The sequence below is a fragment of the Pleurodeles waltl genome, chromosome 11 (assembly GCF_031143425.1).
Source record: "Pleurodeles waltl isolate 20211129_DDA chromosome 11, aPleWal1.hap1.20221129, whole genome shotgun sequence".
Taxonomy (NCBI): Eukaryota; Metazoa; Chordata; class Amphibia; order Caudata; family Salamandridae; genus Pleurodeles; species Pleurodeles waltl.
Window position 1 is genome coordinate 928866520 of NC_090450.1, and position 13071 is coordinate 928879590.

General features: G+C 43.6%; 1 protein-coding gene across 1 annotated transcript in view; it reads left to right on the plus strand.

The window, feature by feature from the left end:
• The window catches only part of ATP6V0A2 (ATPase H+ transporting V0 subunit a2), a 407112-nt gene that overhangs the window by 360602 nt on the left and 33439 nt on the right, over nucleotides 1-13071 (plus strand). Inside the window, exons 18-19 of the mRNA XM_069215012.1 lie at nucleotides 1689-1806; nucleotides 2363-2534. Coding sequence (XP_069071113.1) covers nucleotides 1689-1806; nucleotides 2363-2534 — 290 coding nt within the window. The remainder of the gene's footprint in view (nucleotides 1-1688; nucleotides 1807-2362; nucleotides 2535-13071) is intronic.

The following is a 13071-nucleotide window of genomic DNA, read 5'->3' on the forward strand; positions in this document are numbered from 1 at the left end:
TCAGAAGGTTCTGTTTTGTCTCTGCCACCGGCAAAGGCAGGTCCAGCAAACTAGCTGCCTTCCGTACCACTGCGTGAAAGGAAGCAGCCTCCTCCGTGTATTCCCCTGGAGACGAAAGATCCCACTCAGGGGAAGTGTCCAGCCCACTGGCTGTATCTAGACCATGCACTCCATCACCCGAGTCCTCTAGTTCTCCTTCTTCCAGGACTTGTCGGTACTCCTGCTCCTCTAATAAACGGAGAGCACGTCTCCTCGAATGAAGCCTCTGCTCGATACGCGGAGTCGACAATGCCTCCGCCGATCTTCAGAAGCCACCGACGCCGCGTCCGGCGCCACAGGTAACTTCGGCGCCGATGAAAGAGCGGATGGACCCACCGGAGTCACAGGACGAAATCCCGACGTCGGCGGGATGGAAACCTCCGGGGCCAATCCCTCCGAAGCCACCGCCGCTGACACCGGCGCCGAGCCCACGTTCCCAAAAGGGAGAAAGGGCATAAAGGGTGCCGGCCGTAGAGGCGCAGGATCACCCAATGAAAAGGCCAAAGGGCCAGCCGGAGCACCCCCTGGAGCCATCTGTTGGAAGATGGTATACATCGCATTTAGGAATGCGGTACTATCGGCTCCAGGGGTGGGAAAAGCCGGATACTGGGGTGCCTGTATCGAAGGCGACCCCGACGCAGGCCTCGACGTCTGCGACGCCGGGGACAACACCAGAGGCTGCACCACTTCAATCACCGACGCCTGTCCAGGTGAAGTCGGTGACGCCGGAGAGGGCAACGGCGTCGATGGATGCGGCGTGACCGTGGGACTGACCTCCCAAGTCCTCCGGCGCCGATCCGAAGACCTGGAACGAGTCTCCTTGCTCGAATGGCGCCGTGATTCTCTACGGCGCCGGGAGTCTCGATGACGCCGATGCCTTGGCGAAGAAGACTTCTTATGATGTTTTTCTTTCTTCGACTTCGCCATAAACAACTTCGCCTCACGTTCCTTGAGGGCCTTTGGATTCATGTGCTGGCTTGAATCGCAAGTCGAGATGTCGTGGTCGGAGCTTAAACACCAAAGACAGTCGGAGTGAGGATCCGTAACTGACATCTTGCCCCCACACTCACGACAAGGCTTAAAACCCGACTTTCTCTGCGACATTATTACTGCAGCGAAGAACTACGCAGCAAAAAATACACTGTAACCACAAAAGTAACAGTTGCTCCCTCGAAGATAACCGTTTCGAATGCACGGAAAAAAGGGAACTGACGTCGGCACGTCGTCGAGGACCTCTTATTGCCTGTATGACGTCAGACGGCGTCGCGTGGGCTAGAGTGACGTCCTCGTCGACGTGCAGAGACTAGGAAGAAGATTTCCGTCGAATGCTGGCGCCATGGGAGTATTCATTAGGTGAGGAATCCACAGGTAGTTGTATCCATCAGAATTTGATATTTTGACATTGAACCACACAAAATACACCAAAGAACAGGTGTAGTCAGCATTTAGATGTACTATTATTATTATTAGTATCTTTAAGCTCCCCCTTTTACAGACGTTACAATTTCGACATTTGTTTCATCTCATTTTACGATTTTATAAATGACATAACTTTCACTATAAAAATGCATTTACAATATAATATAGAATAAATTTAAAGAAACATTTTATGCAACTTTTTTTAAACAATTGTTTTTCTTTCGTTGTAGTTTGATATTGCTGATGTGTTCATGAATCAGGCTATTCACACTATCGAGTATTGTCTGGGCTGCATCTCTAATACTGCGTCTTACCTTCGACTGTGGGCATTAAGTCTTGCTCATGCACGTAAGACCAATTACATTACTGTCAGTGATTTAAGGATATACTAAATTTCTGAGTTTTGATATTTGCATAAATTGTATGTTTGTAATGGTGGGTGTCCTGTATTGCTACAATCTGAGATTATCCTTTTTAGGCTTTTCTTCATTCATTAGCATGTAATAGACCACAGTCTCTTTTCTACGAGTAGATGCATTCTAGTGTTTCCCTCCAGTATTGATAGACGTGGTGCTGCCTTGTTAGTGAGGGTGATTTCTATGCATGAAAATTGAGTGAATTGTTGGAGAGGATCAGCCAACTTCTTGTGTTAAAATACTGTCAAAGGCCACCTGAGTATCACCTACTAGTTGTTACTGAAAGCCCTCCCCCCTTACCTAAATACTTTATGGTTGGTCTTTCCACTACCTTGCAGCTTTTTCTTTTTGTTTACAGGGACTATTTTTATTGAAAAACCAGTTGCTTATAGGCCTGTAGTGGAGACCTCTTGTTTCTGTTTGTTTTACTAGGTGGATATATGACTTGCATTGTTTTGTAAACTAATGTTGAAAATTATTTTTTGTAGAGCTTTCTGAAGTACTGTGGCACATGATCATGAACAAGGGTCTCCGTGTCGATGCTAGTTATGGGATCATTTTGCTGGTTGGTGTCTTTGGATTCTTTGCCTCTTTAACAATATTCATTCTTTTGATCATGGAGGGGCTTTCTGCTTTCTTGCATGCACTTCGGTTGCATTGGTGAGTATCATAAGGATTGTTTTCTTTTGTCTTCAGACAACTTACATTTCTTTATGGTGATTGAAAATGAGACTGGCTTAATGGATACTTGTTTGTGCAGAACCTGGTACGGTCAGGGCGTTTACTGTCCTGTGCTGATCTTGGAACCTTTAGACCAGGATTCTAACCCGGTTTAACTACATGGTGAAATAATCATGTAATTATTAGCTAGTAACTTATGTATAATTTCAGTATGTTACAAAAAGCTCATAGTGCTGTCATTCACTGCTTCTGCTATAATAAACAGGTAAGCTGTTCCTTGGAGCGGAGCATGCAGATTATTTAATACACAATAAAAGACTTCATTATTAAGTACACAACCCAGCCAATGTTGTGAAATCCTACCATTGAATACAACATTTTCAGTGTCAGGTTGTAACATTTTCTTCATCAGCTCATGGTGTGCGAGAGATCAAGTTCCACTTTTCACACTCTCAAGACCTGCATCCAAAGTACTTAAATGCTTCCCACCTTTTCAAATAGTCCAGACCATCATAGACATGATTAAGCTTAAAATGGAAGTCCAAGGAAAGTGGTTTTATGTCACACCATCACAGTTCAAATATTGACCTGCAGATACATCATGATCATAATATAAACTAACAAAATATCATGAAGGTAAGTGTAGATTCCGATGAATACTTCTAACTGCAGATTCCCCCAGCCATTGTCAACTCTGCAGCGGGTAGTGGCCTTCAGAAAGCTCAGGCTACAAATCCTCAAGTTCATTCCGGCCTCCTACTTGCTTGCCTTCTGGGTCCCATGGACCTGACAGGGCCTCAAGTTGCATTTCTCTATCAGAACTTTCCCCGGCATCAGGAAAAAGTCATCCACTTTTCCTCTGCGCCATGCTTCCTTACCTCTTGCGTATGCCTCACATGCTCCAGCGTTGCCAGTTCCAAGTCAAATCTCTGCTCCTGCCACAGATTCAGATGCATCTTGGGCTAGAGTTCGCCATGTGTCATGCTTATACCATTACTAAATAAAATCCACAGAAGTTCCAGGAGACAAAATAAGTTTGTACCACAATTATACAATAGAAAAACAGTGGCGACACAAAAAATGCAAAGAAATTGAAGGTATTGTTTGAATAATTATTTGTCTAAAATTATATCACAATACAATATACAGGCAATTTGTGCTCAACATATTACACTAAACGATCACATGCAAACAATGTACATTGTAAACATAAAGAAAACAATGGCCAGGAGATTTAAAAATTGATTAATGGTCTAAACAAGCTGGAACCTATCGCAGTCACTACTTCTTCCCCAATTTGCCGATGATGCGTCAACAATATTTCGACCCTTACAGTTTACTGGGTCATCGTCAGGACAGGAAAAGTTTTGAGCAGAAAGAACATAAATCTGAAAAAATAAAGCAATAACAAGAGGGGCGTTGTGTAAAATTAATAATACTGAATAAAACAGTGTATGACCATGGCAAAGAACGGGTGGAATACTGTTAAATCCTTAGGTATGATAGTATTACCACAGGTCTGAACACAATGGAGAAATGTACTTCTGAAGTCCCCACAGCTCCTGGGTAGCGCCTAATTTGTAAATAAAAAGGTGCTGGTGCCCAAAGCCCTCCTCTTAAACACGCGGCTGCTGCAATTAAATGTGCGAACACGGAATACAGAGGCAGCGTAATACTGAAGCCATCTTGGCCCTCTTCAATCTATTTAAAGCCACTCTCTGTCCCCTCGGCTCACTCTAAGAGTTTTCTACATTCTCCCTTTGTGATGCTTTTTCATTTTTCTCTTCCTCTGTCTTTCCCAAATGTGTCTTTTGCTCGCAGCAAATGCTTGAGGCAGAAGACTAAGCGCCGGCCCTCAAAAATAAGTGCTGGTGCTCGGCACCGGAAACAACAAGCACAGATTAAGCACTGCTCCTAGGACTGCAAGACAGTTGCTGCAGCTGTCCCCCGTACCTCCATGTTCAAGACCAAGCAAGTGAGCAGGAAGGGGGGGTTCAACTTCCATGCACACTTAACGCCTTGCTTAGCCAAGACGAGCACAAGGTCAAGGAACTTGGCAACTGTTCTGTGTTTCTTAGTGTGCAAAAACAGTGTCTCGGGAGAGGTGTGAGACAACAGATGACCAGTAGTCAGTGAGCACGGGGCAGCTCCAGAATATGTGGAGAAAGTCTGCATCCTCATGTAATCAGCTGGGACAGGTGGCATCTGTACTGTGGGAGTTGCGAGTGATCTTGCCAGTGGTAAGGTACACCCTGCACAGTATATAAAACTGTATGAGTTTAAATCGTGCATTCCAGGAAACAGTGTTGGAGTAGCCCAGAATTACAGCCCACTCTGTGTTGGTGCACTTCCTGCCCGGTTTCTCACCCCACTGCAGTGTGCTTGGTTCAGGCTGCAATGGCCCCCACTGTGATCATATTGTATCTATGATTGAATTATACATGAGGAACTGCCCGGAGGGAGCCCAGTACGATCATTCAAATCTGCAAATGGAATGAACACAGTGTCTGAAGAAAGGTCGCCCAAGGAATGGATGTCCGCTTCATGCCAAGGGGCAGTAGCCGACAGCAATAGGTATGTTCATCCTCTAGATGTACCAAGCAGGGGGGTGTATGGCACCAAGTTATTGGTGAGGCACAAGCAATGGGTGGAAGTAGTGCAGTTCTACAGACAGGAGACTCATGGGTGGGATGGGAAGGAAGGAAGAAGTGTAACAGGTGCTCCAGCGTCCACATGGGGATGCTAGTGTCACTGAGTTATCAATATCACACTCAGCAAACCAATGCACCACCCACTACAACTGGGCAGTGTTCAAAATTGAGAGCCCCCAGTCTGCGTCTGTCGGCAGGTACAGTTCGATAATGCCACCTGGCAGTAATACTATGCCAAAAGAAGTCGCACAACAGCCGTAACAAGGAAGGATTTGCACAAATAGGTTGAGACATTGGCAAAATAATAGAGCAGGCGCTGCAGCATCACCATCTTAGCCAGAGCGATGCGTCCCGCCATGATAGCGGTAAGGTCCTCCAGATAGAGATTTGCTCGTGTAGGGAGGACACCACCTGGTGTGTCTTTCCATCCTCCAGCGCTGCGGCGTCATGGTTGGTCTAGATACAGAGGTAGCGAATTGTGTCTGGCTGCCACTGCACCACTGTCTCCCCCAAACGGACTGCAGAGTCTGTTGCACCAGCCAGAAGGGGGAAGAGGCAAGACGTCTCCCAGTTGATGCACGGCCCCTAACAGTAGCAAAGGAGGTGAGCAGACCCTGAATTGCAGGAAGAGGCTCAAGTACATTTCACATGTAATGGTGAATGTCATATGCGTAACGCAAGACAGCATGTACTCTCTCCCAACAGAATATCCCAATGATGTCCTTGGGCCTGCAGTTTGTGCCAGGGGCTCCAAGGCAAAGGAGTAAGGAAGTGGGGAGAGAAGACATCCCTGGCCACTTCCTCAAACAATGTTAATGGGCTTGGAGATGTACCTGTCAGTCTTGGCCCTAGCCAGCAGAGCAGTGTATAGGAGCTTGATGAGGCAAGTGAGGGTTCAGACCAATTTGGACAGGACAGCAAAAAAGGTAGTCCCACTGCAACGAGTTGAAGGCCTTCTTCAGGTCCAGTACCAGGCAGCCTAAATGTGGCGAGTGACCTGGCGGCTGCTAAAAGACCCAGAAGAGACGCAGAGATTTAGACATTTTGAACTTTGTGGACCAGGTGCAGCATCAGTGGAGCCAGCCTGCTCACCAGTATTTCTCCAAGGATTTTAGTGTCTGTAGTGAGAACTGCTAAGGGTCGGTAAGAGCCAAGGTTGGTCTGGTTGCAGCCTGATTTAGGTAGGGAAACTATCAGCGCTTCTTGAAAAGATTTTGGAAGGCAAGAGATCTAGAGCGCTTCCTCGTATGGATTTGGGGGCAAGGGACCAGGAGTGTGGTATAAGTTTTATAAAAATCTTGAACTAGCCCTTTAAAGCCAGGGTTTTTCCTAACACCAGTGATTGGATGACTTTGCAGATTCTAAATGGATTGATTGCTGAATTGAGCTCCAGTGCTAGGTCAGGAGGAATCTATGGCAGGTCCACGCCTGATAGGAAGGCCTCAAAGGCTGAGTCACTGATCCCCAGCGCTAGCACGTAAACACAATTTGTAGACATATGTATTTCACTTTGGGTGTGCAGTGTTGTGGCTGGGAGCGAAGCGAGGTATAGGAGGTGGCACTGTGGGCTATCTTCCTTAACTAGCCAGGCAAGTCGGGAGCCAGATTTGTCTACACTGGATTGAGACTGAGCAGAGTGTACTGCAACGTTGCGACAGCGCAGGTGCTCACGCTGTGTGTTCCTGTTACACCTTGGTGAGCTGACAGCCAACCCCAGCTGAGGTGACAGTTTCTCAAGGCGGAGAAGGTTGTGTTCCACTCTGGCAGTGTCCTGGTCCAGTTGCTTCTTGATGCTTGTGACCGCACTCATGCAGTGACCCCTGACAGTGACTTTGAATACATCCCATTCTGTCGGGCGGGTAGACGCAGCACCAGCGTTTGCTTTGAAGAATTTGCGGCAGGAGATGTTGAGGGTCGCGCAGAGTGACGCTTCCATTAGGGTCCCAAGGCAAAGGTGCCAGGTTGGTATCGGAGGAGAGTATTGTCCCAGCATAGATGAACATATTGAGGTTGTGGTCAGACTGCGTCCTCCCCAGGTAATGAGTGTGTCACGTATGCACCCAATTCGGTGGAGCAAACAATGCGGTCAATGCGCACTTGGAGGTAATGAGGGTGAAAGTAGGAGGGACACAGTTGCTGCCATATAAGTACCAGTTCCCAGTGGTGCAGCCAGGTACTCAAGTGTTTAGCATTCGAATGTATGGTAGACTGAGTTGGGGGGAGGGAGAGATGAGATCTGTCCAATAGTGGGTCGAGGACAGTGTTTAAGTCTCCGCTCACTAACCAGGGAATACCTACCAATCATGCCAAGTCCCCCAAAAGCCTTTTAAGGAAAGCAGGTTTCTCAGTGTTTGGAGCATATATCTTTCCAAGCAGCAAGCTGCACCATTCCAGCGTGCCTTTCACAAAAAGGTAACACCCTTGTTGGTTGACCACTGAATCGATGATCCAGATTATGAGCTCTGTGTGGGTGAGCAGGTTAGCAATGAGCTACTGTGTCTCTTGAATGAGCACCAGGGTTGGTGGCATCAGGGTCTGTATCTTGGTCAGCACTGTGGATAGACAACGCCTTGAAGGCTCTTTTCATCTCACGTATTGTCAGTTTCTGGTCAGGAGAACCCAGCAATTGTTACTGCAGGGAGGTCCTGTGACGGCTTTGTGTCCACCAGTCCTTGCATTGTGGCCCAATCCAATGCAAGTGATGGGAAGGCTACCTCATCCCGGCATACCTCTCCACCCAGACAAGGCCATCTGCAAGCGCCTCAGGAAAGTGCAAAGAGTACTGGAGGTGAAGCTCCTGCAGCTTGCGTTTGGCATCCTCAGAAGTGACTTTCTGGCGCTGCATCGCTAGCATATAGTCTGGGAACAGCATCACACAGTGATTATCTACCATCAGGAGGTCCACAGCCTGAGCCGCACAGAAAATAGTGTCTCTGTCCTTGAAGTATAGGAGTTTAAGGACCAGTGGGTGCAGACGGGGTCCAGGGGGAGGTCGATGAACAGGCACTCTGTACACCTTCTCAAAAGAGAACAAGGGTGAAAAGACTTCAGGACGCATGAAGGACCACAGCCAATCCTCCATGTAGGTCACAGCATCTCATCCCTCTGCATCTACAGGGAGGCCAACGACTCGCAGGTTGCTCCTGTGCGAGTGACCTTCTGCATCGTCCACTCAGCCCTCCAGATGTTGAACACATTCCAGCCCCTGTGAATTGCCAGGCCATGTCAATGCCACAGCCACATGATGCACTTCCAGTGCCAATGGTCATAAGCAGGGCACATCACTCTGGTTAGTGCCCACTCCTGGTTGGGGCTAGCCCCTATGGCTACCATCTGTGAGGCCCATCACATTGCACAGAAGCTGTGACTGGAAAGCAGCCTTAAATTGAAGTGAGTGAAGCCAAACCATTTCTGAAGCTTTAAGCCAGGTGTCTCCAACTAGTTGATCGCAGGCTACTAGTAGCTCAGATACCTTCAGAGTAGCACGCAGCCTTGAGTTCATATGCACTGTCACATTTTCCTTTTAAATTTGAGGGAATGCTGTGTTTATTTTACATTTTGATCTTCCCAACTGCAGATTTCAGGTCCTGATAATGAGCAGTGTTCAATCAGATGTATGACCCAGGCTGGGGCACAAAGGTGAAGAACTGAAGCACTGAGGAATTTAACTCTTAAATAAGTCCTTATCAACTTAATATTGGAGCATGAGAACAACATGATTTTTCTGAATGCTTTTAAATGGGAGAAAATGTTAATGATTAAGTTAACTCATTTTCTCTAATTTCAAAATGTTGCATTTAAAAACATCAAGCCTTTTGCTCCCGGGGCCAGTAGGTACTGAAAAATTTTATTTTTTAATTGGGAGAAATTTAAAGTGAAGAAAAATATTTCTATGAAACATTAATGTTAATGTTTTTCTCCACTTTCAATTAAGCAAATTACATTCTAATGTTTTATGAAGCATGTTTCTTAACTTTATATTCCTCACATTTGAATACATTGTTGTTTGTTTTCTGCTGTGAATATGGCATAGTTTACTACAGCCCACTGAGATCATGATGCCTGCTGTTTCTAAATGTGACACTTGGAAAGGGTAGAAAATTTAAATGATGAGTTTTATGGAAACCATATATACTCTTCAGTGTAATTTTCTCCCATTTCAAAGTGTCGCCTTTAGACACAACAGGCATCCCACTCCCAATGGGTGGTAGAGACACTGCAAAATTTGTAAATGAAAAATACGGCCATTTATTCAAGTAAGAGAAATTTAAGGTGCAGAGAAATATTCCATATCATGATATGTTTGCAGAACATTTTTCAGCACTTTAAACTTCTCCCATTTAAATAAATGGTTGTATATTGGTGTTATACATGTATCGCTGCCACATATGGCAAACATTATGTCCAGTGACACAAGTATATATGCCACATGCTCACAGTCACCCATACACATATATCCATACACACAGATTCCATTCATACGCACAGATGTTCATACATCCTGAAATACCGCACTCTCAGTGACACACTGGGCCTGTCAGGGTGGCCCTAGTCAAAGTATTTTGTACAAACCATAGTATGTGTGTCTATGGACATTATACTTATAGTCAATGAAGCTGGGCTAGGGTGCATCTGGTAACAGTGCCCAAGTTGCTTGGCCTTCAGTAGTTCATGATGATTTTCACTGAAGTAGCTATCAATAAAGAAAGGTTGGAGACCGCTGATTTCGAAAGTGGCTACACATGCCCTGCCTGAAAAATGTGTAGAAAAGTGGCACCCAAACCCCTCTACATTGTTCCATTCCTAAGTTATTCTTGGAAGAACGTAATCCACAGAGTATGTAACCGAGGAAGATACCTGCCTGACAGCCATGTTCTCAGAGCCAGGGGGCATCACCTGAAGTTTGCATTTTCTGCTGGAGGAGCTGAGAGTTTGCTGCCTAGATGCATTCCTGCCAAGAGAGGCAAGGAATGTGCCTGGCCTTGGAGGAGGAGAGACTACATAGAAGGAGACACTCAGTGTGTTCCTGGTGTGATGCACACTCAGACAGAGCATACTTTCCCAGGAATTACTGGCTCGGTGATGGATCCAAAATGGTCGCTCTGCATAGCTTCCTGTGTGAGCTGCAGTAAAGACTGTACCTGAACAACAACTCTGGTCTCTGACTGCTGCTGGCTGAGAGACTGGTGCTGCCACTGCCTACACCGTGAGGCAAAGTTGTCACTGCTTAAGAGCGACACCCCAATAATCTTTGCAGATTTGCCACCTTGTGATTCCCCTCAGCCCAGACTACAAATGGAAACTCTTGCATAAGGAGTGCCGCTGTATTCAGATCTGATCCTTACACATCTATCTCTATTTTAGATAGGCACCGTATTCTATTATAATATTTTTTTTATTGTGATTGTTTACAGACTGTAGCCCATATCATTACAGTGGGTTCAGTGTCTTTCTGGGCACAGGTCTCGTGCTTGAAGATTTAGAGGTGAGCATTGTCACTTTCCAATGCTGTCTTTGCATAATCTGCACCCCCTTCACTTAAAAGTATTTTCCACAAGTTTAAGTAGTCACCAATGTTGGGAGCATGGCTAAGCTGAAAGAGGTGCACCAGGGAAGACATCGTAGCTGCTATTTTCAAATATAGTTTTAAAAACCTGCTGTGCCTTCAGATCCAATCAGTTCAGATACGTAAACTTTTCTGAGATTTCCCTAAAAGTTGTGTGACAGTTTACTATAGACTGAATTTGAAAGACTCTAGGTGCGAAAGATAGTCATGTTCTGCAGTTTTTCATGTTGTGCTCTCACAAATGGGACATTCTAGAACTTTAACTTATTATATAAGTGTATTATTTAATAGAATCAAATACATTAGGTAAATCTGCCATATGAATTTTTAAAAAATCATTAAAGAATGTTATAAGAGAATACAACAGTCACGAGGTTGCTAAACAAATGACTAAATCCAGTAGGGAAGCAACTTAATTGTTTAGATTCCCAGGTTTTAAAGACTTAAGCTGAAAGTATTCTATTGTTACAAAGGTATTTTTTCTTTTTTACCTCCTTTGATAAACCTAGTTCCATTATTTAAAAGGGACTCCAAGGTAAAGTCCCTTGTTTTAGTCCTTTATATGTTAAGAGTAGGAAAGTGGTCATCACATTGTCTTACTTTATAAATAAATGATCAGTCACATGGCTTTTGAAGGCACCAGTCAGTCTCTCCTAATCTTAAATGTTGAAAGCTATGGAAACCTCTTTTAATCTCTTAAAGTGGTAAACCTTTTCTGTGGCCTGTGTTAAAAATATGTTCAATTTACATTTGTCAAAAATGCAAAGATCTTTAACACCTTTGAGAGGTATTGCACCCTTTTAGTGTAAAGTTACACCTATTAAGAATATAAATTTTGATTCAGATATTTTTCAGAAAATTGGTAAATATTAACAATAATCTTAGAAAAATAAATAGGGCACTGAATGCATGCAGTTTGGGGGGTGACCTTAACTAACATTCTGAAAATACATAGTGATATTGAAGGCGGAATCTCTGTCACAAACATTGTGCAAAGGATGCCAGAAAAGCCTAACCAAAACAGATGCTGAAAATACAGATTGAGTAAATGTTCTGATAGCAGCACAATGTACCCCTATACGTAGGGTAACAGTTTGAATTTAATCACTTTAACAAATAACGTTTCATTAAATTTCAGTCTTCCATATTATGTCATAATGATATGAATTTAGCAAAGTCGTTTGCATTACAACCTTGTCAAAAAATTAAATTTATATTTTTGTTAATTAATGAAAAAACCTAATGTATGAAGAAATGTTTTGATGCATAGTAATATGCTGATACGGGGACAATAGCTTCTTGGACGTTGGTATGTGATATAGAGTTGCTTACATGGGGCTTTTTCCACATATTCTTTTGTTTAATGTTGTCTTTCTAGCCCAAGATTTGGATCACATTCATTGATCTGCTGTCATAAGAAGGTCTTCTCTGTATTTGTTTATTATAATAATATCACATTTAAAACAACTGATGAAAAACAAGATCTTACAATTCACACCTGACAAAATTAATTTTAGAAGCATTCCCATCGATAGGCATTGAATATTGCATACTTTCTCACGTAAGAAGAGAAAATTATAGTTCAGGGTAAATTGTACATATTCAGAATTGAACAAGTGAAGGCAATCTGTTTGCCAAGTGCTCTTTTCTGATAACTTAAAATTGTTTTTACAAGTTTGAAAAGTTTGAATTAATTCAAGCTTGTAAAACGATTTAAGTTATCAAAAAGTGCATCTGGGAAACAGACAACTTCACTTTTTGCTGTTCTGAATTTTTTATTTTTTTTTGCAAGCAGGCTCAAAACATGTGCAGTAAGTTTAGTGAACTATAATAACTAATATTGTCAATGAAATGAACTAATTCTCTGTTTTAAAAAACAAAGATAAAAACTTTATATCTTACTGGCTCAGTTTAAAACAACATCTTAACTTGCCATATTTGGGTGTTTATAGTATTAAAAGAATAGTTAAATGCAAAGTTATGACAAAATTGAGCATATTCTGCTTATTACTACTCATAGTTTGCAGTGAAATAGGGGCAAAACTTCTAATGTATGCAGTTTGATACATGCCGTCCAAGATTAGTCATTTGTCTTCAAAAACTGTTAAAACACCCTAGTCTCTTCAGATCTTAAAAAGATCAGTGTATACATGTAACAATGCTCATCCTCTGACCCAGTCTGCACCTGTGCATAATTAGAGCACTATCTGCATTATTAATGCCTTGTACTTCAAGTCAAGACCCTGCACAGTCATTAGGGTACATTATTTTGTTTCACCTCTCAAAATTAGATGAGAAT